The sequence below is a fragment of the Emiliania huxleyi genome (assembly GCF_000372725.1).
Source record: "Emiliania huxleyi CCMP1516 chromosome Unknown EMIHUscaffold_171, whole genome shotgun sequence".
Taxonomy (NCBI): domain Eukaryota; phylum Haptophyta; order Isochrysidales; family Noelaerhabdaceae; genus Emiliania; species Emiliania huxleyi.
In genome coordinates, this window is record NW_005200871.1 from 1 (window position 1) to 26,897 (window position 26,897).

Sequence of the window (26,897 nt, forward strand, 5' to 3'; positions counted from 1 at the left end):
CTAACCCTAACCCTAACCCTAACCCTAACCCTAACCCTAACCCTAACCCTGGGGCTAACCCTAACCCTAACCCTAACCCTAACCCTAACCCTAACCCTAACCCTAACCCTAACCCTAACCCTAACCCTAACCCTAGAGCCTAACCCTAACCCTAACCCTAACCCTAACCCGAACCCTAACCCTAACCCTCAGCCCTAACCCTAACCCTAACCCTAACCCTAACCCTAACCCTAACCCTAACCCTAACCCTAACCCTAACCCTAACCCTAACCCTAACCCTAACCCTAACCCTAACCCTAACCCTAACCCTAACCCTAACCCTAACCCTAACCCTAACCCTAACCCTAACCCTAACCCTAACCCTAACCCTAACCCTAACCCTAACCCTAACCCTAACCCTAACCCTAACCCTAACCCTAACCCTAACCCTAACCCTAACCCTAACCCTAACCCTAACCCTAACCCTAACCCTAACCCTAACCCTAACCCTAACCCTAACCCTAACCCTAACCCTAACCCTAACCCTAACCCTAACCCTAACCCTAACCCTAACCCTAACCCTAACCCTAACCCTAACCCTAACCCTAACCCTAACCCTAACCCTAACCCTAACCCTAACCCTAACCCTAACCCTAACCCTAACCCTAACCCTAACCCTAACCCTAACCCTAACCCTAACCCTAACCCTAACCCTAACCCTAACCCTAACCCTAACCCTAACCCTAACCCTAACCCTAACCCTAACCCTAACCCTAACCCTAACCCTAACCCTAACCCTAACCCTAACCCTAACCCTAACCCTAACCCTAACCCTAACCCTAACCCTAACCCTAACCCTAACCCTAACCCTAACCCTAACCCTAACCCTAACCCTAACCCTAACCCTAACCCTAACCCTAACCCGTAACCCTAACCCTAACCCTAACCCTAACCCTAACCCTAACCCTAACCCTAACCCTAACCCTAACCCTAACCCTAACCCTAACCCTAACCCTAACCCTAACCCTAACCCTAACCCTAACCCTAACCCTAACCCTAACCCTAACCCTAACCCTAACCCTAACCCTAACCCTAACCCTAACCCTAACCCTAACCCTAACCCTAACCCTAACCCTAACCCTAACCCTAACCCTAACCCTAACCCTAACCCTAACCCTAACCCTAACCCTAACCCTAACCCTAACCCTAACCCTAACCCTAACCCTAACCCTAACCCTAACCCTAACCCTAACCCTAACCCTAACCCTAACCCTATACAGCGCCTACCGGCGCACCTTAACCGAAGACAGCGCCTACCGGCGCACCGTAACTCCTAGGCACGTGCCTGCCGGCAGCGCTGCCGCGCGCGCTGCCGCGCTCGCCTGCCCCCTGCGATGGACCGTGACCGGGTGCACCCGAGCCCACCCGAGAGGTGTCCCCAAGGGTCTGGGGCCGTTTTGCTAAAAATCGAGCAAAGTCAGCTCCGCCTCAGCGCGTTGCACTCATAGCCCTCGCTCATCGCCACTTGCGCACGGCTGTTCGTGAGCGTGACGCAGCGCATATGCCACTCCCGGCTTCGGCGAAGTGAAGGGCGTCAGGGCTGTCAGCCAGGGGGGGCGACCCTCGTAGCGTCATCCTCGATCGTACACACACGCCGGCAGCCGATGCACCCCGACTCGCTGGTCGACACGCAGGGCTTCTGGCCTCTGCCCCACGCGCGATGCCCCACTGTGAGACCCGGTCGCCCCACACCAGCAGCCTATGCACACCATAGTTCGGCAAAACTCCACGCGCGAAATGGTGCGCAGCTAGAGAAAGTGGACCAACTTGGGCAAGGCTCTAGTCGCCGCTGCCCATCGCAGAGCCCAAACCCTCGTCTCAGAGCCGATATGCTGCTCCGCGCCATGTGCATGGCGTTCGAGTGAACGCCGTGCAGGCAGCCCGTGCCTTTTGGTGTACTGCGTTTGTACCGCGTCCTGTGCCCCCGAGTTCATTTAATAAAGCCGTCGTCCTCGCTGCAGAAAGAAAGAAAGAAAACACACAACCCAAGGGAGGGATGGGAGAACGGCACGCCGCCACCACACAGGGATTTTAAGGAGAGGAGAGTGTGATGCGCTAGCCGTCGCCCACCCTGGGAGTCTGCCTCTTCGTATCTCTTTTCGCAGTCTCTCGCCGCTTCTCGCTGCAACCTTCATGCCACCTCGCGGCCGTCCCACTCTCGTCGTTCTCTCCCTTGTCACTTCCTCCTCTGTCGCGTCGTTCTCTTCTGCCTCGTCCTGCGACGCCGCCGCCTGCCGGTCCCTTGTTCTCGCGGCTTCTTTCGCCTCTCGGCGCAACTCCGTCCTCCTCGCGGCGTATCCTGGCCCCTCGAGTCTATCGAGCTCCCCTCGCGCAAGGACCACATTTCTGACTCCCACTCCGATCATTTGCCTCCAGGTCATGTTGTTGCTCAGGTCCACTCTCTCTTCGAACACTCGTGCCTCTACGGATGATGCCGGCGCAGGAGTCCCCTTCGGATGCATCGTGACATCTGACAACTGAATTTCCACTGGTTCGTCCTCCTCTGAGTCATCTTCCCCGTCCTCCTTCCGTTCGGCCCTTCGCTCGGTACGTTCGGTGTGGCTCACCCTCCATGCCGTGAACAGGCGCTTTATCCACCCTATATTCTTCTCTCGTTCCTCTGCCCGTGCCTTGGTCTTGTCGTTGTTTCGCACCCATGTCTGTATGGCAGTCGAGGCTGCCTTCCCCACTACCTGTAGTTCACTCGTCACCTCTCCCGCGAGCTCCCCTCTCTTTCTTTCGGGTATGGAGTCCGTGAGTGTGGGTAGCGTGCAGGCAATCACGGGTGCTATTTTGTCGTACTCCTCTCCGGCGAGCGCCCCAAATCTAGACCCCTTCGCCTTTAAGGAGGCTGCCCTCGCTCGTCTCAGGAATGTGGCGGTGTCTTTTGAGTCCGGCGCCTCCCGTTCAACTTTGCTGTCGCCCTCGCTGTGTGTTTGTCGAGCTTCCGCATGAAGTGACGCGCCTCTACTTCCTTATTTCCAGCGCAGCTGCCGCTCAGTATGTGCGCCAACGACGCCTGTGGTGGCTCACTGTCTTCTTGTTTCCAGTCGTCCCAGTCTTTCAGTTCCCCGCGTCTCCTCCTTGCCTCGCGCGCCTCTTTTGCGACCTCGCTGCCTGTTGTGTGTGCCGATTCGAAACCTTTTTAACCAACACCGTGGCGTGGGAGGTCGGCTGCTATCAGATATGCTGCTCCGCCGGCGCCTTCTCGGCCTCCTCCTCCTCGCAGCCTCGGCTCCAGCCCTCACTCGGGCCCTCTCGCGCGGCCGCACGCCGCTCATGGCTCGGCTGCTCCGCACTCGCGGCGGCGCAGTGCCGGCGCAGCCTCCACCGCCGCAGACCGCAAGGCCGCCAAAGCCGCAGCCGGGCCAGCGGCCTGTGCCGCCAAAGCCGCCTCGTCCGCCGCAGCCCGGGAGCAACTCTCACGAGCCGCGGCAGCCACCGCCACGCACGGCCGAGGTCGAGGCGCTGCGCAAAGCGGCACCCGGCCTCACCACGGCGCCCTCTGCCTCCGCCGGTGGCAGCGCCAGCAGCACGCCAGCCTCCGCCTCCGCCGCCACCCCGGCGCCGCAGACGCGCTCCTCGCCGGGGTCGATCCAGCCCGGACCAGGCGTCGACTTTGCCGCGCTCGAGGCCGCGAGCGGCGTCCGCCTCTCGTGGCACCTCTGGCCACACGCGGCGGGAGCGGACGCGCTCGGAGCGCCGCTCGGCCTCCTCTTCTCTCCGATGAGGGCGATCGACGGGCTGCAGACCGTGAGGCGAGAGCCGGTCACGTGCGGCTCCTGCGGCGGGGTGCTCAACCCGTTCTCGCAGATGGACCCGCACGCGCGCCGCTGGCGGTGCCCGCTCTGCGGATCGTGGTCGCCCTTCGATGGCCATCTGCTCACGGCGACGGCGCCGCCGCTCGAGGTCTCGCACGAGCACGCGACGGTCGAGTATGAGATCGGCCCTCCGCGCGACGACACGCCCGCGCCGCTCCTCGTCGCCTTCGACCTCTCCGTGCGCGCGGAGGAGCGAGGCCACCTGCTGCGGACAGCGCAGGCGTGGCTAGACCAGCTGCCGGCCGAGACGCCGATCGGCGTGATCACTTTCGCAGAGGCGGTCGAGCTGCACGAGCTTGGCTGCTCGCCGCACCGCATCTGGCACCTGCCTCATTCAGAGGCGGAGCTGCCTCTCGACTCCTTCCGCGCGCTGCTCCGCCTCCCTCCAGAGCCGGCCGAAGAGGCAGAGCCGCCGCCGCCGCAGCAGCTGCCGCCCGGGTCCGGCCCACTGCAGGGGCACGCTGCCCTGTATGGCCACGGCGCTCCTCCGCAGGGATACGGGCAGGGATACGGGCAGGGCCACGCCGGCCCCGCGCAGGGCTACGGCGGATATGGCGGGCCTCCGCAAGGGTACGGAGGGGCACCGCAAGGGTACGGAGGGGCACCGCAAGGGTACGGAGGGGCACCGCAAGGGTACGGAGGGGCACCGCAAGGGTACGGAGGGGCACCGCAAGGGTACGGAGGGTTAGTTGGACAGCAACACGCTGCTGCTGGCGGCGGCGTGGGGGGCGGCGGCGCGGCGCCGGTCGACGATTTGCTGCCTGGCGCCGCGTCTCGCTTCTTCGCGCCCGCGTCTGAGATCGACCTCGCCGCAGTCTTCGCGGCGCGCCAGAGCGCGTACGCCGCCCGCGCGGCGCCGCCACCGCCGCCGCTTGCCGCAGCGCCGGGGGGCGGAGGGGTAGGCCACTACGCCGACGGCGGCATGGGAGGCGGCATGGGAGGCGGCGTGGGAGGCGGCGCCGCTCCGCAGGGCTGGCCGGGTGCGATGCCGTCTGGGCCGCGGCCAGGCGGGATTAGTTATTGATTGCTGTTCACATTAATGAGCTATTAATTAACAACGTCTGGGCCGCGGCCAGGCGGGATCGCGGCGGCGGCGGCGGCGGCGGCTGCGGCGGAGGAGGCGGAGGCGGCGGCGGCCGAGGCGGCGGGCGAGGCGGGGAAGAGGGGCGGGCGCTGCACCGGGTCCGCGCTCGCTGCCGCGACCTCGCTGCTCGCTTGCTCCCACCCAGACAGCGCTGCTCGCACGGTCGTCTTTTGCGGCGGCCCGTCCGTCGGCGGCTCGGACATGTCCGCGACACGTCCGAGACACGTCCGAGACATGTCCCGTAGGCGGCCCGTCCGTCGGCGGCGCGGGTGCGATCGTGGACTCGGACGCCGGCAGCACCGTCCGTTCGCACAAGGAGCTCGAGGCCGGCTCGGCGCGAGCAACGGCGGCGGCGGAGCACTACGACGCTCTCGGGCGCGCCGCCGCCGCGCGAGGCCACGGTGTGGACGTCGTCGCTGCGTCGCTCGAGGAGGTTGGCTTGTACGAGATGAAGTCGCTGCTTGGGAGGACGGGGGGCGCGGCGCTGCAGGGCGAGTCCTTCCAAGACTCGCACCTTCTCGACTCGCTGCGGCGGCTGTACGCGCGGGCGCCCGACGGCTCCGTCGGGATGGGGTTTGGAGCGCAGTTCGAGCTCACCGCCGGCCGCGACTGCGAGGCGATCGAGCACATCGGCGGCGGCGGCGGCGCTGCCGGCGAGCCGGAGGGGCTGTCCGTTCGCGAGTGCGGCGGCGCTCGCTCCTTCGCGTGGGAGGGCGGCAGCCTTGCTCCGCACACGTGCGTCTAATTACAATTAATTATTAGTTAATTAACAACTAATTAGGCGGCAGCCTTTCTCCGCACACGTGCGTCGGCCTCACCCTCACCCCCGCCAAGAAGGGCGGCGGCGCTAGCGTGATGCCGCAGCACCAGCTCCTGCAGCTCTCGGCGCGCTACAGCACCGCGGGAGGGCGGCGCGTGCGGCGCGTCACCACGTTGAGGCTGCCGAGGCTCACGCAGTCGTACGACGCGAAGAGCTTGCTTCCTGCGCTGGACCAGCAGGCGGTGGCGGCGCTGCTGGTGCGGCAGGCGGTGGCGAAGGCGAACTCGGGCGCCTCTGCTCCGGAGATGCTGCGGTGGATCGACCGGCTGCTCATCAAGACGATGAAGACGCTCTGCGCGTACTCCAAGGGCGACCCCGGCTCGGTGGCGCTGCCGCCCGCCGCAGGCATCGTCCCGGGGTTCGTCTTCCACTTGCGGCGCTCTCCGGTGCTCCGCACTTCCGGCGCGTCTCCCGACCGAACCACCTTCTTCCGCCTCCTCGCCTCCACCCTCGACACCTTCTCGTCGCTGCTGCTGGTGCAGCCCACGCTGCGCGGCTTCCGCGTCGGGTCCGGAGGCAGCGCCCCCCTTCCCCTCGAGCCAACCTCCGTCACGCCCGACCGGCTGCTTCTCCTCGACTCGTTCACGCAGCTCGTCGTGTGCAAGGGCGGCGCCCTCGCCCTCGCCGCCCGCAGTCCAGGCTCACCGCCGGCGGAGGAGGTCCAGCAGCTGACCGACGCGGTGGCGGCCGAGGCGGCGGCGCTCGGGGCGGCTCGCTTCCCGGCGCCGCTGCTGATCGAGTGCGAGCAGGGCTCATCCAAGGCGCGCTACCTGGCGCAGAAGGTGAACCCGGACGTGCCCCTCTCCGCCTTCCTGCAGGGGCTGTACCGCGCCATCGTCGAGTGACGCGCGGCGCACACGGCATTGATTGAAGGGGGTCGCACACGTGCCCTCGAGCCCTCGGCCTCACCGTTGGTGTCGTGTCGCCTTGCGCGTGCAGCAAGCGATCTACAGCGCATCGCGTCAAAAACTTCGTAACTCCTTGGAAACGAGCCTCGTGCTTTTGCACCTCTCGGCGAGCTGCGTGCCGCAGGTGCCCGACCCCCTCATAATATGTAGCTCATACGTAGCTCGTAGGGGTCGGGAGGGGAGATTTGGGGTCGGCCAGAATAACCCGTGTGCACGCTTTTTTGCTCTCCACGCCTCCTCTTATATGCTTCCTTAGAACACACGGGCAGCGCCACGACTCACAAAAATAACGGCCAACCGGACGTGCGATCTCGCAAAATCTCGATTTTTTCTCGACACCGTAGTCTGTCGACAGCCAGCGTGCCACGTCACCGTCTGGTCTGACTTTTCCTCGGATGTTTTGCTTTAACCCCTTCTCGTTGCCCGCCGTGCTTCTTTGCGCCATGGCGTTCCTACTCATAGATAGTTGAGAGAACACACCAGTGAGGGAAGGCGAGACGATCGAGGGGTCCCGTACCATGCGGAATCGACCCTATCCAGTGCTCAAGTGCTCAAGTGAGAGAAGAAAGAAAGAAAGAAAACAGACAACCCAAGGGAGGGATGGGAGAACGGCACGCCGCCACCACACAGGGATTTTAAGGAGAGGAGTGTGATGCGCTAGCCGTCGCCTACCCTAGGGAGTCTGCCTCTTCCTATCTCTCTTCGCAGTCTCTCTCCGATTCTCGCTTCAACCAGTTGTTGTGTAGTCTGTCGACAGCCAGCGTGCCACGTCTGGTCTGACTTTTCCATGTAACCCCTTCTCCTTGTACGCCGTGCTTCTTTGCGCCATGGCGTTCCTGCTCATCGCGTTCCTAACCATGAGCTCGGAGAGCCACCAGCCGATTGCGCGCATCGCTGGGAAGTTCACGCTACGTCACGCGGTGCCACACATCTGCGTATATATCCCTACGTTGCCGGCGTCACCGCCCAGTGTGGAGCAGGTCTCCTCGTTCGCGGCGAGTGCGCGGCAGACGAGTGCGACATACTCGATCTATAACCACAACTGGACCGAGAGCGGAGCAGACACGTTCGCTCGCCTGCCTGAGAAGACTTGGACGATGCTGCGTGCCGCCCCGGCAAATTGCGACGCACTGCTGAAGATGGACTCGAACGGCATGATGTGCACACACCGACTGCCAGAGGACGTCTTCACAAACATCCACCGCGCCTACGTCGGAAGGACGGGCCTACTAGACCATGTGATGACGCCGTACCGGCATGAGCTGAAACACGCGCTCACTCAGCATGCGCTTGCGCGCTGGCGCAACGCAACCCTCCCGTTGAGAGGTCTATTTGCCATCGGCAACGCGTACTTGCTCGGCCGGGCGGTGGTCAACTTCATCCTGCGCCACGAATTCGAAGATTACGTCAATCTCGGGTTGGAGGACGCCAACATTGGCTTCTGGCTAGGTTCAATGCGCGACGTGCAACACTACTGGGTCAAAGGTTCACGTGGCTGCGAGTACGACGAGGGCACTGTCGTCCACCACGGCTGCAGAACACGGGAACAGCTGCAGAATGTCTGTGCACGCCGCAATCAGGCAAATGGGACAAAGGCAGCAGCAAGCAGCAGCGGCTGAGGGAGATGACTTCGAGGCATACCATACAGTGTTAATAGCTTAATACAGTGTCCTTGAGGCTCAATGGGCCATGCCATCGCAGAAGGCTTGAGTAGGGGGTTGAGTGTGCAAGGCGTGCATCTGACCTGCTGGCGGCGATGCCAACTGCGATGCCTGCGCCTGCTAAATGAGTGAGACGCCCCGCCAGTCGAGGCCAGTCGAGGCCGTCGAGGCCCATGATCACTCGTCTGCTTGGCGAGTTGGGCGGCGACCTAGTTGCGGAGGAGAGCTGTGCCTTTTGTGCTTGTCTGCTCTTGAAGCCCGAAAAAGCTCGAGGAGCAGAGGAGGGTCCGGGGCGTGCGTGCGATGCTGCATGCTCGGCGCCGCCGCACCACGATCTCCACGTGCTGTGCCGCGACAGCTGCTTCCTCAGCCATGTATCTGTATCTTTTACTTGTAGCAATGCGAGACAGCAGTCAGACCACACTAGACGCCAGAAGAGTACTTGGCCTTGAACTGCGCACGGGACAGTGGTCCGCAGACGGGTGGATTGTTCCTTCACTTTGATGCTTGATCCTTGTCGCCCGGCAGCCGCCGCTCGCTTCTCGCCCCCCCCACGCGGGCGGAAAGTGCGCCGCCCGCGGCTAGCGGCCGAACGCCTTCTTCTGGTTGGTCCTGCTCTTGATCTCCGACTCGGGCACCTACTCACAGGATAGACGCGTGCACAAGCGATCTCCACAGCTGCGAGTCTGACCCGGCCAGAGCCGGGTGGCGGAGCAGATCGCCTACGCTACTCGGCTAGATCTCGGCTAGATCCCGGCCAATCTCGGCTAGATCTCGGCGCCGAGTGCAGCAGCAGGTGGTTGGTGCGCGGGTTGTAGTGCTCCGAGCCCTTTGACCAGTCGTACGAGGCGTCAGCAGGGAGCAATCAGGAATCAGCAGTGAGTAGAGGGGAGGAGGCACCTTTGACCAGTCGTATGAGGCGGCGTACGCAAAGATGGCGCCGTCGCGCGAGAAGCGGCCGACGGGGATGGGCAGCGAGCCCTTGGTGAAGGCCTAGACACTTCCGAGACACTTTCGAGACACTTTCCGACGGGGAAGGGCAGAGCGAGCCCTTGGTGGAGGCCTAGACACTTCCGAGACACTTTCGAGACACTTTCCGACGGGGAAGGGCAGAGCGAGCCCTTGGTGGAGGGCCTTGAGCCGCTGCCGCGAGTCCTTGTCCCAAAAGTTGAACGTGCCTTATGGGTGGAGGAGGAGGGGCGCGTCAGGACTTGTGACAGCCGCGAGCCCGTGTCCCGAAGGCTGGGAGGTGCCGTCAGAGCCGGTGGTGGCGAAGGTGCCGAAGGTAGGGTGGAAGGCGATGCAGTTGACCGAGTAGATGTCGAGGTTGTTCTCGCGGTGGCACTTGAAGGCGAAATTCTTCTGCTCGTCCGCCTGGCGGGAGATTGGCGGGAGATTGGCGGGAGATTGGCGGGAGAGAGATTGGCGGGAGATTGGCGGGAGATTGGCGGGAGATTGGCGGGAGATTGGCGGGAGATTGGCGGGAGAGAGATTGGCGGGAGATTGGCGGGAGATTGGCGGGAGATTGGCGAGGAAGACTCATGAGTGACGCCTCTCTTTCGGCTCCTTCTGGGCGGCATCTGGGCGGCATCTGGGCGGCATCTGGGTCACGGACCTTGTTGACGTGGTGGACGGCGACGCGCCCCTCGATGGAGCCTATGCCGAGATGAAGCGGAGATATGGCCGAGATACCGCCGAGATACCACCGAGATGCAGCCGACGCGGCGATCGAGCCGAGGCAGAAGCCGCGCTGGTCCGGGAAGGCGGCGATGCAGCGTGACTGGTACCTTTGAATCATTCGCAAGGGTTCGCTCGATGAACGGGCCGAGGGCGGTGGTGCAGCGGGACTGTGGTACTTTAGCGGAGAGGTGATTGTGTTGAAGGCGACGGAGGGCTGGTCCAAGTTGACTACGACGATCTTCCGGTCGGCAGTCGCAACGACCATCAGCTTGCCTCGCACGTCAACCGCATAGGGCGTGCCTGAGAGGTGGGCGGAGGAGCTGGGCGGAGGAGCTGGGCGGAGGGGCGAAAAGAGGAGTGGGCTGTCGCACGAGCGCGTACCTCTCGGCTGCCATTGCTACATCTCCGCTATCTCTCGGCTCCTCTCGGCTGCCTCTCGGCTGCCTCTCGGCTGCCTCTCGGCTGCCTCTCGGCTGCCTCTCGGCTGCCTCTCGGCTGCCTCTCGGCTCCTCTCGGCTGCCTCTCGGCTGCCTCTCGGCTGCCTCTCGGCTGCCTCTCGGCTCCTCTCGGCTGCCTCTCGGCTGCCTCTCGGCTGCCCCTCGGCTGCCTCTCCGCCATCTCTCGGCTGCTTCTCCGCTACCTCTCGGCCGCCTCTCGGCTATCTCTCGCCCGACAGCGCCAGCGTCGCGCCCGGTGCTGCCGACTTTCCGTCCCAGAACTTGATTGTGTTGTCCCACGAGGCGGTGACCAAAAAGTTCTTCTCGGCGCACCTGTTGAGGAGGCGCAGCTGTGAAGACGGAAGTGTCGCGGAAGTGTCCACGAAATAACCAGCATCTCGGCTGCCTCTCGGCTGCCTCTCGGCTGCCTCTCGGCTGCCTCTCGGCTGCCTCTCGGCTGCCTCTCGGCTCCTCTCGCCTCCTCTCGGCTGCCTCTCGGCTCCTGTATCCTTCGGTCCTTCCCTGATCTCTCGGCTATCTCTCTGCCATCTCTCGGCTCCATCTCGCCAAAAGACGTCCTTGACGGGCGCGTCATGCGCGGCACACTGCACCGCCTGGCTTGGGAGATTAATTGATTAATTAACTGATTAACTGATTAACTGCACCGCCTGGCTTGGGAGATAGCCCCAGTTAGTGATCAGCCACGACAGCAGTCTCGAGGGAAGGACGCAGCCGAGGTGAGGTGTGTGTGAGGTGTGTGTGAGGTGTGTGTGAGGTGTGTGTGTGTGTGTGTGTGTGTGTGTGTGTGTGTGTGTGTGTGTGTGCGTGCGTGCGTGCGTGCGTGCGTGCGTGCGTGTGAGGTGCGTGTGAGGTGCGTGCGTGCGTGCGTGCGTGTGTGTGTGTGTGTGTGTGAGGTGTGTGTGGTGTGTGTGTGTGTGTGTGTGTGTGTGTGTGTGGGTGTGTGTGGGGTGTGTGTGTGTGTGTGTGTGTGTGTGAGGTGTGTGTGAGGTGCGTGTGAGGTGCGTGTGTGTGTGGTGTGTGTGTGAGGTGCGTGTGAGGTGTGTGTGTGTGTGGTGTGTGTGTGTGTGTGTGTGTGTGTGTGTGTGTGTGTGTGTGTGTGTGTGTGTGTGTGTGTGTGTGTGTGTGTGAGGTGCGTGCGTGTGTGTGTGTGTGTGTGTGTGTGTGTGTGTGTGTGTGTGTGTGTGTGTGTGTGTGTGTGTGTGTCTGAGGTGTGTGGGAGGTGCGGTGCAGCGTGCCTGGTTGGTTGCCAGGTCCCAGACCTTGGCAGTCTTGTCCGCAGAGCCCGTGTACACGCGCGCGCCGTCTGCAGGGGGCGAGTGCAAGCGCGTCGGTCGTTAGTATCATGAACTGAGTGAGTGTGAGAGCGGTGCCTGCGCACCACGAGGCGGTGATCAATGTATCGATCATTAATTTATTGCGACTCTGAAGGAACGACTACTAGAGCGGTGCCTGCGGACCACGAGGCGGAGAGGACGGGGCCGTCGTGGCTGGTCGCCGCCTTTGGCACCGCCGTGCCGTTCGCCTGCACCTCCCAACACCGAACCTGCGGGCGGGGGGCGAGGGGAGGGGTGGAGAGACATGGCGGCATGGCGGCATGGCGGCGGCGTGGCGGCGGCGGGAGGGCGGCGGCGGCGAGGGCGTGGCGGCATGGCGGCGGCGGCGCGCGGCGAGGGCGGAGTTCAGGCGCGAGGTCGCAGACCGCAGCTTGCGGCAGGCAAGGCGCAGGCGGTCCGGCCGCGGCGGCGCAGCTGCGAGGCAGCGCTTGCGGCGGGAGGCGAGCGGTTCAAGCGCAAGCGCTACCGCACAGGAGAGACTAGCCCTCGTATGCGCTCAGTAGGCGGACGCCAAGGATGGGCACAGCGGGCGGGGAGGGCGGGGCGGGCTCGTGTCCGTGGCGAGTGTTGCCTGGTTGTCCCACGAGCCGGCGACGAGAAAGTTGGCGTTCGGCGCCCAGTCGAGGCAGGATATGCCGTCGGTGGCGGCGTTCTGGACCTCGACGTCGTTGTTGGGGTTGTGGCTTGTGCCGGCGCCGAACGACATTCAGCGGGCAGTGATCGCAGCTCGGCCAGGCAGCCGGTGTGTGCGGCGCGACTGCGCGACTACACGCGATTTTCAACAAGAAGAATTCAACATGGAAGAAGTAATACGCGCGCCAGTTTATTTTCTTCTTCCTGTTTAAATTCTTTACACAAGAAGAATTACTCTATTTTACCTCTTTGAAATGAAAAAAAGAAGAAAATGGCGGTCGGCACCTCGTAGGGCAAAGAAACGATGCCACAAGAAACAACTCACAGCAAGCACACGCAACTCAAGAGTCGTGACCAAGCCGTCTCTCTCACGCCGGGGGACCGCCTGAGCTCCGCCCCCCGTCCGGCGCCCCTTTTGGCGCCGCCGCCCCCGGCGGCTCGCCGCCCCCCGCCTGCAGCCGCTCCCTCGCGCCGGCAAAGAGGCGCTGCTGCTCCGCCAGCAGCTCCTCGGTCGACAGCGTGCTCGCCGCCCCCTTGAGCTTCCTCTTTCGCGCCTTGGCCGCCGCCTAGCCTTTTCCCGGTCAGGTCAGGCGCGCACACCTCCATGTGCGTGAATCAGGGCTGTCCGCCGCATGTCCATGCGCCGAGCCGGGCGGGAGCCGCGCGGCGCTCAGAGCAGGTGCGTGCCGCGGAGTGAGGGGACGCCAGAGAGCAGTGAGGGGACGAGCTGCCTGCGCGCCATGCTCCGCCTCGCCCACAGCCTCGCACTCGGCGGCGAGCTGCGGGTAGCCGAGCTTGCGCAGCGCGCCGAGTAGGTGCGCCTCGCTCAGGGTCTTCTTCTTCTCCGCGCTCGCCGCCTCGTTCGCCTCGCTCGTCAGCATCTGCAGGAATTCGCCTGCGGGAGAAGCGGTTCGCGCCTGTGCGCCGGCGGAACTCCGTGGACGTGGTGTCGACGTGCCACGGGGACGCGGCGTCCGTGCGGCCCAGTGGGGTAGCAGAAGCCGCGTGGCCGAGGTGCCGCGCGGGGGAGAGAGAAGGCCGCGGGAGAGGGAGGAGTGTCGGTCGGCGCGCGCCCGCCATCTCGCTCAGCAGCGCCGCGACGTCAGGCTTGGTGCGCAGGTGCGGCGGCAGCCGCTCCTTGACCAGCTTGGCGACCGCCGCGCGCGGGAGACCGTCAGACGAGGACGCGCCCGCGCCGGACTCGCTGTCGCGCGGCTCCGGCTCCATTAAAAAATTAATCAATTTAAAAAAACACCAGCTCGCACTGTATGGCGATCCGCCTTCAATCTTTGTTGCTCGCTCGCACGGGCGGAGGGCATGGCCGCGGAGGAGGCGGGCGCGCGCTTGCCAGGCCTTCCTCAGACAGCCTCCCGGGCAGACTGCGGGCCGGCTTTGCGTGGCGTGGCCCGTGCGCTGCAGGAGTGGCACCAGAAAATTCTTTTTGTCCGACTCGGGCCGAGAGACTCGTCGGAGGCCAGCTCAAAGCGCCAGCCACACACAAGCTGGTCGCGCAGAATGACGACTGCGCTTGCGCTGCCGCTGGCCCCACTCATCGGCGCCGGTGGCACACTCGCGCGCGGGACCGGCCTCGTCCTGCTCACCACCACCAAGCTCTCTCCGCTCGCGCTCCTCACGCTCCTCCTCGTGCTGCGCGTCCAGGCGCCGCTTCCGAGTCGCCTCTCTGACCAAGCCACGCGCCGCTGGAGATGCGCGTCCACGCCGCCGCACCAACCCACGCTCATCCGCCACGCACACTCACGCCCGCGCCGCGCCACACTCTCCCACTCTCGCCGCCGCCGACACCGCCTCCGCCTCGCCACCCTCGCCGCCGCAGTCCGTCCCGGCGGACGTCGACCGCGATCAGGGCCCTGTCGCGGCGGTGCGCTGGCTACTCTCGTACCTGCTCCCCGCTCCCGGCCTCGGCTGGCTGCGGCGCGGCTCGGCGCGGCTCGGCAGGTGGGCGACATACAGTCAACTAATTAGCCGTTAGTTAATTGATATGGCTCGGCAGGTGAAGGACGCATACAGTTAGCTCTTGCCGGGAACGAATCGTTAGTTGTTGTGGCTCGGCAGGTGGGCCGCCGACCGCTTCGCCGCCGCCCGCGGCCGCTCCAGGCCTCCGCCTCCGCCGCTGCCGAGGGCTGCGAAGCGGCGGCGGTCGAGCCGGCCTGTGAACGTCCTCTGCATGGATGGCGGAGGGATGCGGGGCCGCAACTTGCTGGTGATCGCCGAGGCGACGGAGCTGCCAAAAGAGATGGCCGCCGGCTGTCGACTCCTCTCCTCAGCGCGCCGCTCCTGCGCACCTTAGGAGATGGAGCTGCAGACTGGCAAGCCGCTCTCGTCGCTGTTCGAGCTAGTCGCGGGCACCACCAGCCGGCGGCTGCGGCGCCCTCGTAGTCTCAATTTGTTAGTGAATCAATGGGTGAACTAGGCACCTCCATCGGCGGCTGCGGCGCCCTCCCCGTCCTGAACACGTCCCCCGCGCCTAATTAATTAGTCACTGATGAGGTAATGAATGAATTAGGCGCCCTCTTCCTGAACAAGTACCCCGCGCCGGGCGAGGCGACGCACATGGCGCGCCGCGCGCTGCGGATGCTGCAGGAGCGCTGCTTGATCACTAGGGAATGACTACTGATCGTCACTAGTCGTGAGTGATGCTGCGGATGCTGCAGGAGCGCTGCTTCGCCCCCGACGCCCGCTCCTACGGCCACCTGTGGCGCGACGGGCACCTCTGCCTCGACCGGCGGCGCGAGTTGTTGCTCGAGCCCTTGAGTTCATCACTGGCGCTGTAATGAGTCACTCTTTCACTGAGTAACAAAGGCGCGAGTTCATGCTCGAGCTCTGCGGCACGCGCCAGCCCCTACGGAGGCAGCCGAGTAGTCGTCACAGGGAGCAAGTGACTCACGAGTATGGGCGGTATACTCATCATATCATAGGGAGCGAGTAGTCATGACAGGGAGCAAGTGACTCACGAATCGAGTCGCCCGCCCCTCTGCATGCAGCTGATGTCTGCTAGTTAGCAGCTAGCACTTCCTCAACTCACCATCAACTGGTGAAGTAATCAGAACAGCGCCGAGGTACTCACCTGATTAACGAACTGGTCCACTAATCAACTAATCAGCCCGCCACAGGCAGCGCCGCTGGCTCTCCTCGTCGTGGAACGCGGCGGGGCCGCGCGCCTTTGCCGTGGCGTCGTGCCGCCGCCGCGGCGGCGGGCTGGAGCCGTTTCTGTTCCGCACTTACCGCGCCACTCCGGCGAACCTCGGGCAGCGGGTGAAGCGGCGGAGGGAGCGGCAGAGGCGCAGGGCTGGGGAGGGGGGGGAGGAGGGCGCGGAGGCGCCGCTGGCGGGGACGAGCGAGGCAGAGATGTGGCAGGCGGTGGAGGCGACTTCGGCTGCCCCGTCCATCTTCCCGCGCACTCGCCTCGGCGGCCGCTCGTTTGCCGACGGCGGCCTGGTGGCAAACAACCCCACGCTGATCGCGCTGCGGGAGGCGCGCGCGCTGTGGCCGCACCGCCGCATCGGCGTCGTTGTCTCGCTCGGGACGGGCTCCTCGCGCCTAATTAATTAACTAACGAATTAGTAATCAATTAGGCGTCGTTGTCTCGCTCGGGACGGGCTCCTCGCGCCCCGCCTCCACAACAGCCGTCCCCGAGGCGGTGGCGGAGCTGGCGCCAGGCGGGGAGGAGCCGAGATGCCGCCGAGAGACGCCCGAGCGATTGAGATCTTGCGAGCCGGAGAGGCGGCGCAGGTACGCGGTTGACATCGCTCCCCTTCTGTTTGGAGCCCTCGTCTTCTCATCCTCAATGCGCAGGCGCCTCGTACTTCCGGATCGAGCCGCCGTCGAGCGGCGTCTCGATGATCGAGAGCGACGAGGACACGCCCGCAGCAGGCGGAGGCGGCGACCCGTCCAGACCCACTCACCGGTCAGTGGATCGTACTTAGGACAAGTTGCAGCAGATGGAGGCGGCGACGCAGCTCTACCTGCGCAGCTCGCCGGTGGCGCGCGAGCTCTGCCGGACGCTGGTCTTCCAGCAGTGGTGGGACCTGATCGCAGACGCGGGCTACGCGGTGCACGCGTGGTGCCGCGACCTCTTCCCTCGGATGGACTCGTGACGATGCGACCCGCGGGGAGTGGGAGATAGCATGAGTTCGAGATGTGAGTACCGTACGCACGCACACGCTGTGTCTTCTGTCGGTGAAGGGTTGACGTTGTGGGCACCGCGCCGGGGGAAAAGGGGCATAGGCAAGGGCAGAGCGGGATGTTACGTAAAAAACTGTTCAGTTTTCAAAGGCAAAAACGCCGGCGTACGCCCTCCCCTCACACTGACACTTCTCCCCTATTTTCCCTTCTTTAGGTTGCGCACGTCTCCCAGCGAGCTAGGATCTGGGATCTCCGCTTGTTCTCCCCTAGTCATCCGCCCGCGCCGCGCGCCTCTGTGGGCGTCTAGTGTGCAGCCACTGACAGAACTGCTATTCCCGAGGAGTGGTCGACGTCTCGCCTGAAGTCGGGTGGGCTCGCGCACTGCTTAGCCCTAGGGGAGGGGTGTGTGTGAGGTGGTGGAATGGTAAGGTTTGAGGCCACAGGGGTGGGGGATTTGGGGGATGAGTCAGGAGCCAGCAGCCTTCCTACTGGACCTGAGTTCTCAGAAGCTCTTCCGCCCGACGGGGTGGTCCCTTGGATTCGGGCCCCGCTCCCTTTTCCTGCGCCTGGTCTGTCCCTGTCATGAGTGTGTTGCGAGATGCAGAGCTGGTTAGCTGGGGCACAGATCTGGTTACTGGTTACACAGAGCTGGTTAGGCTGCTGGTTACATAGGCTGGGGCACAGGGCTGGTTGGGCTGGAGCACAGAGCTGGTTAGGCTGCTGGTTAGGCTGGGGCGCAGGGCTGGTTGGGCTGGAGCAGTGGAGCACAGAGCTGGTTAGGCTGGAGCAGAAAGCTGGTTAGGCTGGAGCGCGGGCGGTGCGGCGGCCGGCGAGGGCAGCGCGCGGTAGGCGAGAGGCGGCCGCGGGGCGTCGAGTGGCGCGATAGGAGGGTAGGCTGAATGTGGGGGGGCGGGGGGTGGCCTGGGGAAAGGAGTAGTGGTTTATGAGCGGCCAGTTTCATGCGCATTGCAAATGCCTGCGGTGTGGCCTAGTTGGTGCAGCGATCGGGTCGGGGACGTTTTGGTCGTTGGTTCGAGCCCAGCTGGTGCAGTTCGTAGTCGCGCACAGGTGCGCGGCAGCCTCGGCAACCGAGGCGACAGTGGCGAGCAGGGGCGAGCAGGGGCGAGCAGGGGTCAGAGCAAGGGGTCAGAGCAGAGCGGCGCGCCGGATTTTTTCGATGGGCTCGGTCAGTGGGCGTGTCAGGAGGCGGCCGGCCGGGAGAAACTCGTTAAAACTCCCCCGCACCGGCCCAGGAGGTGGGAGTGTCACGGAGGCGGCCATTGGCGCGCGCTCCTCGTCTACGTGGATCCGAGTTTTTTAGCGGGATGTACGTAAAACGTACTAGGTAGGTAGGTAGGAAGGTGAAGAACAGCCAGGCTCGGACTGGACACCAACGCGGTATGGGTGGACGCAAGACAGATGATGACGACACGCACGAGCGACACACAGACACAAACAAGCTCACAACGTACTTTTATCGTGTTGAAAGAATCCGCAAACGTGCGGTCTCCGCGGGCACTGCCGAGGCGGCGAGGCCGAGGGGGTCGGGCACAGGTCAGCCTGGCGGGCTGGGCGAGTAGCCGCGCCTCTCAGTGAGAGGGCCTGCGAGGGTGGGGCCATCGGAGAGGCGGGCTACAGCAACGCAACGCCGGGCCGGCTGCGAGCCGTCGCCATCGGCGCCACCGACTCCCACACGTTCGTCGCCGGGTAGTACCTCTCCACCGAGCTGAGCGGGTTGGAGTTGATGTCCTCACCGCCCACAGCGTACAGCTTGCCGTCGAGCACTGCCACAGAGTGAGTATCCCGCTCATACGCCATCGGCGCCACCTCCTCCCATGCATCCACCGCCGGGTCGTATCGTTCCACCGAGCTGAGGGTTTGGTGGCCGCCATTGTACCCGCCCACAGCATACAGCTTGCCGTCGAGCGCACCGCCACAATGAGACCCCGAGGCACCGCCATCGGCGCCACCGTCTGCCCCCCTTGCCCCACCACCTCGTGTGTGTAGAAGTTAACGCAACTCGAGTATCCCGGAACTTTTTTCTCAAGTAAACATTCCAGTATTCCTCGCTACCCAACGCGGCCAAAGGATATCCACCTCGAGAAGCTCGAGAACCAGTATTCAGTCGAAGGAATCTTTCTTCCAATTTCGGCGGGGGAATATACCCCCATGCCGAGGCCGAGGACTCCATATGTTTCCTCTCGCCGTCGCCGCCTTGACGGCGCCCGCGCCCTCCGACTTGCGCGAGGCGACGCCCACTCCGAAAACGCGCAAGCTCACCTTCGCCCCGTCTCTGGCGCCGTGTGACGCCGGCTTCGTCCCGACGTGCGAGCAAGCGAAAGGCTTTGGCCTCTGCGACTCGGCCACCGCAGCGTGCGACGAGACGTGCGTCGAAGGAGTGAAGATGACCTGCCCCGTGACGTGCAGCCTCTCGGCGGAGGAGACGTCGGGGCACATGGACCCGGAGAGGGCTCCCTCCGACTACGACAAACACTTGGCGCCGGCCGCCACGGCGGCCATGGAGGCGGGCAAGAAGGCGCCAAACGGCAAGCCGCACGAAGAACTCGGCGATGCCGCAATGGTCAACCCGCGTGCGAAGCACGCGACCGACAAGACACAAATTCCTGCTCAAACGACTCGTCAAGACCCTTTCGCTCGGCGTGGGGCATGCTCATCGAGATGCCGACTGCACACCTCAGTTACAGTAACCCAAAACAACCTGAGATCGCAAGGGCGGGGGCCTGTTCCTTTTTACCCATCTCACAGTAGAGCGGTGCGCGTTTTTATTTATTATTTACCAGATTATTCACTTGGGCCGTTGGTTGACACAGCGGAGAGCTCGCACATGAAATGCGTGGCCATGATGGGTTGCAACGTGCGGGACGGCGCGTGCGTCAAAGCTGTAAGGCTCACTGTCGCAGCCCAAGGTCCGTCGGCGCACCAGCTCTGTCGGACAACCTCTCGTGGGCTCGCGACGACGCAGGTCTTCATTGTCCAGCCTCGTTGGAAGCGCGGTCCGGCCGAGCGGGTCGGACATGCCGCGGCCGCCGCGCGGCTGCAAGAGGCGAGAGAGCTCGCTCGAGCAATCCCGGGCTGGGAGGTGTGCGGAGAGGAGACGGTGGCCTTCCAAGGCGGCCGTGCTCACCTTCGCAAGGGTCAGGTGGCGCGGATAGCGCAGGCGATCGCCGCCGCACGCGCCGCCGCCGATGGGCGGGGTGTTCCGCTCCGTGCGGCTGCCGAGGCTGCGCCGGCTGATCTGCGGAGCCAGGAGGTGGACGTGCCCAGTGGCGGTGAGGATGACGGTGCTGCCGCTGCCGCTGCTGAGGAGGAGGAGGCGGAGGAGGAGGCGGAGGAGGCGGAGGAGGCGGATGAGGCGGATGAGGCGGAGGAAGAGGAAGAGGAGGAGGAGGAGCGGGAGGCCGCCCTGCGAGGTGACGCGCTCGAGCCACCGCTATCGATCTCGGCTCATCTCGCGTAACCTCGGGTCATCTCGGCTCATCTCGCGTAACCTCGCGGCGGATCCAGGCGGCGGGCTTGAGCCACCGAGCTGCGTCGCCTTTCTGAACCTCGAGTGCCTCTCGACAGGCGAGTTTGTCATTATTATCACGATTCGTTTTTTGCATCTTACTCTCAACTATTCCCGACTGAGCCTCGACAACCGCTCGACAGCGATGGAGAGGCGGCTGGCGGAGGGGTGGGGCGTCCCGGTGGTCGATCGCTTTTCTGTCATCCTACGCATCTTCCAGGCGCCAATTAATTACTAATTTATTAGCAATTACTTCATTAATTTGATGCTGCGCATCTTCCAGGCGCGTGCCACCACACAAACCGCCGGCCGCCAGCTCGAGCTCGCGCGACTACGGTACGAGCGAGCGCCACATCTCCCCACATCTCCCCATCTCCCTCCCCGCATCTCCCCGCATCTCCCCGCATCTCCCCGCATCGCCCCACACCTCCCCACACCTCCCCACACCTCCCCACACCTCCCCACACCTCCCCACACCTCCCCACATCTCCCCACATCTCCCCACACCTCGAAGGTACGAGCGAGCGCGGCTGGTCGACCCGGACGCGTCCCACTCGCAGCAGCGAGGCGCGACGGGCAAGCTGAGTGGCCCAGGCGAGACGCAGCGCGAGCGGTTAACTAATTAATGATTGAGGAATTAACAGCTAATGCGCAGGCGAGACGCAGCTCGAGCGGTCCCGCCGCGTAATCGACGCGCGAATCGGCGCCCCCCCGATGCACCCTCTAGGAGCCGCCTAGGAGCCGTCTAGGAGCCGTCTGGGCTCGCTCCAGGCGCCCTCTCGCGGCAGCTAGCCGCCGAGGCGCGGGCGAGGGCGAGCCGGCGGAGGGCGCGGCGAGGCCGCGATGACGGCGCCGCGTGCCGCGTGCCCGTCGTCTGCCTCGTCGGGTATACCAACGCGGGCAAGAGCGCGCTGCACGCCCGACTCGCGCAGGCGGGCGACGCTAATTTAATTGACTAAACATCAATATCAATTAATTAATTACGAGCGCACGCCCGCCTCCCTCAGGCGGGCGACGCGGGGCGGGCGAGGGACGCCTCTTTTGCGAGCCTCGAGACGCAGCGCCGAGATTGCGCCGAGATCACCCCGAGATTGCTCGAGATTAGGACGCCCCGTTTGCGAGCCTCGAGACGCAGCGCCGCGCCGGGCGGCTCAGCGACGGCAGCGAGGTGTACGTACACACGGCATTATGAATGGATGGACTGGTACTCACTTCATCGATGAGTAATCAGGTGGTGTACGTCGACACTGTCGGTTTCGTCGAGAGCTTGCCGCACGGCCTTGTCCAGAGCTTCGCCGCGACGCTAGAGGCGGCGAGAGAGAGGGAGGAGGGGGGGAGGGAGGGAGGGAGGGAGGGAGGGAGGGAGGGAGGGAGGGAGGGAGGGAGGGAGGGAGGGAGAGGGAGAGGAGAGGAGAGAGAGGGAGAGCGACGTGCTGCTGCTGCTGTGAACGGCGTCTCTTCACAGCTGCTGGCACGAGCAGGCGGCGAGGGAGAGCGACGTGCTGCTTCTGGTCGTCGACTGCGCGAGTGCCGCGAGCGGTTCGCCAGCGCGACACAGCGGCCAATCAGTTACTGATTAGAAATGAGCCGCAGGTGCGCGAGCGGTTCGCCAGCGCGACACAGTGGTCTCCACGCTGCGGCACGAGCTGTGCTTGCCCGAGGATCTTGCTGTGAACAGCGTCTCTTCACGCGATCTGCTGTGAGTAGGAACGAGCTGTGCTTGCCCGAGGAGCTACTTGCTCGCACCATCGAGGTGCACGCAAAGAGCGACCTGCTCGGCGGCGGAGGCGGCAGCGGCGGAGGCGGCGGCGGCGGAGGCGGCGGCGGCGGCGGCGGCGGCGGCGGCGGCGGCGGCGGCGGCGGCGGCCCGGGGGAGGCGGCGGCGGCAAAGGACCATCTCCGTCTCGCAGGTTTCCCTGAACTTTCCCTGAACCTTCCCTGAACCGTCTCCGAGCGTCTAGGCGGAAGGCGCGGGCTTGCTCACGGCCTCGAGCACGGCGGAGGGACGGCCGAGCGTGCGCTGGCGAATTGATTAAATAGTAATGAGTTAGTTAGCTAATTAGGCGGAGGGGCGGCCGAGCGTGCGCGTCTCCGCCCTAGCCGGAACGAACCTGGAGGCGCTGCGCGGAATGATCGCGGAGCATCTGCGCGAGGCGCGCGGCGGCTCGTCGCACCTGCGGTTCATTAAGGCCAATCAGTTCATTAGCTAGTTACTGATTAATAGGCGCGCAGCGGCTCGTCGCAGTTGCGCTGTTGCTTCTGACTCCTCAGCTGTTCACTGCTAGTGATCGATAGGCTCGCGGCCGCTCGTCGCACACGCTCGAGCTGCCTTGCGACGGTAACTATGCTGCCCGAGATTGCCCGAGACTACCCGACTACCGAGATGACCCGAGACTACCCGAGATGACACTACCCGAGATCACCCGAGATGGCCCTAGACTGCCCGAGATGGCCCTAGACTACCCGAGATGGCCCGTGACTTTGCTCGGCGAGCGGCGCGCGTACCGCGGCATCAACGACCGGCGGCTTCCAGCCCACCACCTGCTTGCCTCCATTGATGGCCAGGACGGCTTGGAGAGCGGCTCTCGTACTTGCACCGCCACCCGCGGATTAGCGTGCTCGAGACGGCGACCACGGGGAGCGGCGAGGCGCTCATCGTCACCGTCGAGATGGACAGAGACACCCACCGCGCATACGTGGGGCAGCAGCGCCGGTGGGGTGAGTCGGACACGGTGCGGGTCACGCTCACGGACTCGGAGGCGCCGGACGACGGCTCCGGTGGCCGCAGCGGGGGCTGAGATGAGAGCGAGGCAAAAACGTGTCAAGGAATCAAAAGGCAATCTACTAGTGAGGTGTCTATTTGTACTGAATTCCCTCGTCCTCGCCACCCTCCCCCTCCTCGCGCTCTCGCTCTCCGACGCACAGCCAGCGAATCGCAACCGCGCCGCAGAGCGCGTGGACACAGATTCCCACCGCGCGGACCGGCCTGCGCAGGCCTGCGCCCCTGGCGCCCGCGAGCTCCCACACCCTCGTCGCGCCGAGCGCCGCGGAGGCGGCTCCCACCGGCCGCAGCCAGCGCCGCCGCCCACTCCTTGGCAGCTGCAGCGCCGCGCAGCAGAGGCCGAGGAGCGCCGTCGGCGCGCATGCCTCCCGCAGCGCGCGCGCGGGCAGCGCCGCCGACGCGCCGACGCACTCGAAGCAGCCGCGAGCGAGCGGGCCGGCCGGAAGGGCGACGGGCGCGAGCCCGACCGCGGCCGCGCCGAGCCCGATCCGCTCCGCGAGGCGGCGCGACGGCGGCGCGACCCGCTCCTCCCTCAGCCGGCGCCACAGCCGGAGCGGGCGGAGGCGGGCGGCGCACAGCGCTAGCGCCGGCACGTGCGCGGCGCGCGCCCGCGGCCACTGCTCCGAGATGAGGCCCGCCCGCCCGGTCAGCGCCGCGAGTGCGTGCGCCGCGAGCGCCGCGAGGAGGCTCTCCCTCGCGGCGCCGGCCTCCACCTCCCGCGGTGCCCACGCGAGCGCCGACGCCACCGCCGCCGGGAGCAGCGACCCGCTCGCCAGCAGCCGCTGCGGCACGAGCACGCTCGCGGGGCAGGTCTGCGCCTCGAGCGCCGCGAGAATGATCGGGACGCCCGCCTCACGCCGGTCCGCTCGCCACAGCAGCAGCGCGTGCGCCGCGTAGCAGCCGCCCACCGCGGCGAGCGCGACGTCGGTCGGAGGAGGTGGGAGACGGGTGGAGGGGGAGGGGGTCATGGCGTCGCGCATATACACAAATCCCGCACTGGCGGCGCTGCGCGCTTTGGCCGCGTTGAGTAGCGAGGATTGGTGTGACGCGAGGCGGCTAGTTCGAGGCGGCCCTAGCTCCCGAGTCGGCGCGGGGCTGTGTGAGGCCCCCGAGACCCGGTACTCGAGTAGCGCGGGTGGGTTGCGCAACCCATACCGTGTGTACGCCAACTCAGGGTGTGTGGCAGCCAGCTGGCTGTGTGTCTTGTGAGCTTGTTTGTGTCTGTGTGTCGCTCGTGCGTGTCGTCATCATCTGTCTAGCGTCCACCCATACCGCGTTGGTGTCCAGTCCGAGCCTGGCTGTTCTTCACCTTCCTACCTACCTACCTATACCGCGTTGGTGTCCAGTCCGAGCCTGACTGTTGTTGTTCATCTTTCTACATACATACATCGGTGCAAGGAAGGGCGGCGTAAGAAGCCGATCCCCGTAGTCCGCCCCGCTCCTCCCCATCGGGCCCCATAAGCGGCCACGCCTCGCAGATTCGTTTCTCGCGCCTGGGTCGCTCGCGGGGCATCCCCCGGGTCGCTCGACCAGCAAGAATTTTACAACAAAACTCCCTCGCACGACACTGGGCACGGGACTGGCGCGTCTGCGATGGCCGTGTGAAGAACGACTGAGATACACGCTGCTTCTGCAGCCCCAGCCAGCTCTTGGTGGTCCAAGTCACCTCATCGAGGTATTGGGCCCGCGTCAGTTTGCTCTGCAGCACGTCCGCCGCCTTCCAGAGGATCTCGCCGACCCCCTTCCCGAACCCGCCGAACGACTCGAACAGCAGCAGCTGCACGTCGACGTCCTTGTCTTCCCTGGCGTAGCGATACTCGCCGCCATAGGACGGTATGCGGCGGTCGCCGCCCACCACCCTCCCCCCCTAGTATGCCATCGACCCGTCCCCTGCCCCCTCTCGCCCTTGCTCTTCCTCTCCCCCTCCATGCCCTCGCCCCCGTACCCGTCGTCGTGCAAAAGAAGAAAATCACGATTTCGTGCCATTCTTTGTTTCTTGTGCTAGTGCCAGTGCGCGCCAGTCCCGTGCCCAGTGTCGTGCGAGGGAGTTGGTTGTAAAATTCTTTCTTGCGGGATGATATGCGAATGGAGACTTGGGCGATGCGTCTTTCGGTGCAGCGCCGCCTGGGTCTCCCCCTCGACGTGGCCTGCCAGGCCGCGGCGGCGCGGGCAAGAAGACTCGGAATGGGAAGACCCACGACGAGCATGGCGACGCTGCTGTCAACATACCGCAGCAGGGCCACAACACCAGACACAAGTACACGCTTCGACGCCTCATCCTCGCCCTACGCGCCGCGTGGCCCTCTCCCAAGGTGAACAAGAACAGGCTGAGCGCGCTGGGCGCTGGCCCTTGGTTCTGGCACCAGCGGGAGCCACGAGCGCGCACCGCCGCGCTCCCCCTCCCCCTCCTCGCCGCCTGCCAAATCACCGCGGCCGTCTGTGCCTGCTTCCGAGTATGACTCCGAGTTCGACTTTTCCGACGCTGAGGCGCAGGATAGGACGGCAGGGGTCGTACACGACGCAGTTCAGCAGGCTGTGATGCAATACAGCTATGACGACGAGCTCTTCCAGGCGTGGAGGGACGGCGAGATACGGCGAAAGGACTTGCCGGAGGAGGTGGTGGCTATGGCTAACCCTTTGGACCTTTGCGAGAGGTGGCGAGCGGAGCAAGAGCGGTGTAGGCGCGTCCACGCGGCGCAGCGGCTCTCCCGCGACCCCGGCCCCTCTCATAGCCGCAGCCGTAGCCGCAGCCCCAACTCACGCCGCTCTTCCGTGTCGGGTTGTGACGAGGGGTGAGGGGACACGGATTGAAGATCCCTCACACCAAGATCGTGCAGGGCGGGGACACATGTCCCTAAATCCCATCTCGTCTCAGAGTTTGCCCGTTTTATTTATTTATTGTCCCCTCAGCAGCAGCGGGGAGCACGGTCGGAAGGGCGCTTTTGTCGCTTTCGGCAACACTGAATCATTCTACCGGAACATGGTCATGGGGCATGGGCCCTACTGCGAGGAGGGGGAGGGGGGGAGGGGGGGGAGGGAGAGGGGGGGGGAGAGGAGGAGGGGGGGGGAGGGGGAGGGATACGGGGAGGGATACGGGGGGGGGCGGCATGGAGGGGGAGAGGAAGAGCAAGGGCGAGAGAGGGCAAGGGACCGGGCGCTGGCATACCAGGGGGGGCAGGGTGGTGGCTACGCCATGGACGCGAGCACCCATTTGGTGAGTTTCAGGCTGGCGTCCTGCAAGCACCGCCGATGAACCCATGAATTTGGGGCTTAGGATATAGCAATGTACGCGCCCTGTGACTGTCCATTATTGCGTGTTATTTATATGTGTTTTGACTTCTTGAGCGCCCTCGTTGAGCTCTAAAAATGTCTCTAGAAATTGTGGTACCTCGCTCTCGCGCCGCCGCCGCCTGCAGCGGCGCCTCCGCTGCTTCGAGAGGACACGGCACCTGCCGCCGTGCCTCGTTGAGCGCCTCGCCCACGCCCTCGGCGACGCCTCCTCGCCTCGCGTGCCCGTGAGTGGCGACCGGGCACCACCGGCAGAGCTCGAGTGGCCCTCCCCGCCACCCCGAGACTGCCCGGCGATGGAGTGCCGCCGCCGCGCCTTGTCGCCGCTGCCTCGCAGCGGCTGTGTGCCTCGGCGCCGAGCCGAGACACGCCAGGCGACCCACCGCCGCCCACCGAGACGAGGCCCGTCCCCTCGTCGTCATGCACCGCGTCGCTCCCGCCTCCGCAAAAGCGATCTCGATCACGCTTTGCGGCGACCGCGCCATCGACGCCAAAACTTGAGCTGCTGTCCTCGCCCGGCAGCGGGTGCTCGCCGCTGTCCACAGACGCGGCTCGTCAGCGGCGCAGTGCCGCCGGCTGCAGCGACGGCTAGCCCCCGGCCGTCGCGTCCTCGAGCAGAGAGGCGAGCGAGCCGGCAGCAGAGTCCGCATGGCCCTCACCGCCTGCACAGCCGCTCTGCCTGCCCACCTCGCTCTCGCCGCCGCCGCCTGCAGCGGCGCC

The 26,897-nt window shown here is 64.8% G+C and overlaps 4 protein-coding genes across 4 annotated transcripts; 2 read left to right on the forward strand and 2 right to left on the reverse strand.

Moving 5' to 3' along the window:
- Positions 1-3,318: 3,318 nt before the first annotated feature.
- SEC23A (secretory protein 23A) lies at positions 3,319-6,744 on the forward strand (the record flags this gene model as incomplete). The annotated part of the gene is made up of 6 exons (XM_005784260.1): positions 3,319-3,351; positions 3,640-4,140; positions 4,502-4,535; positions 4,790-4,840; positions 5,190-5,679; positions 5,733-6,744. 6 exons carry the CDS (start codon positions 3,319-3,321, stop codon positions 6,607-6,609), a joined length of 1,986 nt encoding a protein of 661 aa, XP_005784317.1. The 3' UTR covers positions 6,610-6,744.
- Positions 6,745-9,068: 2,324 nt separating this feature from the next.
- Positions 9,069-12,059, reverse strand: EMIHUDRAFT_72140 (hypothetical protein; the record flags this gene model as incomplete). The annotated part of the gene is made up of 6 exons (XM_005784200.1): positions 9,069-9,326; positions 9,552-9,707; positions 9,949-10,120; positions 10,190-10,333; positions 10,688-10,896; positions 11,907-12,059. The coding sequence occupies 6 exons, from the start codon at positions 12,057-12,059 to the stop codon at positions 9,069-9,071; spliced, it is 1,092 nt and encodes a 363-aa protein (XP_005784257.1).
- A 1,834-nt stretch (positions 12,060-13,893) lies between these two features.
- Positions 13,894-16,727, forward strand: EMIHUDRAFT_456170 (hypothetical protein). The gene is made up of 11 exons (XM_005784201.1): positions 13,894-14,097; positions 14,273-14,394; positions 14,512-14,671; positions 14,747-14,831; positions 14,963-15,039; positions 15,111-15,184; positions 15,259-15,306; positions 15,570-15,961; positions 16,032-16,115; positions 16,252-16,313; positions 16,383-16,727. Exons 1-11 carry the CDS (start codon positions 13,954-13,956, stop codon positions 16,551-16,553), a joined length of 1,419 nt encoding a protein of 472 aa, XP_005784258.1. The 5' UTR covers positions 13,894-13,953; the 3' UTR covers positions 16,554-16,727.
- Positions 16,728-22,963: 6,236 nt separating this feature from the next.
- On the reverse strand, positions 22,964-23,857 carry EMIHUDRAFT_112519 (hypothetical protein; the record flags this gene model as incomplete). The annotated part of the gene is made up of 1 exon (XM_005784202.1): positions 22,964-23,857. One exon carries the CDS (start codon positions 23,855-23,857, stop codon positions 22,964-22,966), a length of 894 nt encoding a protein of 297 aa, XP_005784259.1.
- Between the last annotated feature and the right edge of the window lie 3,040 nt (positions 23,858-26,897).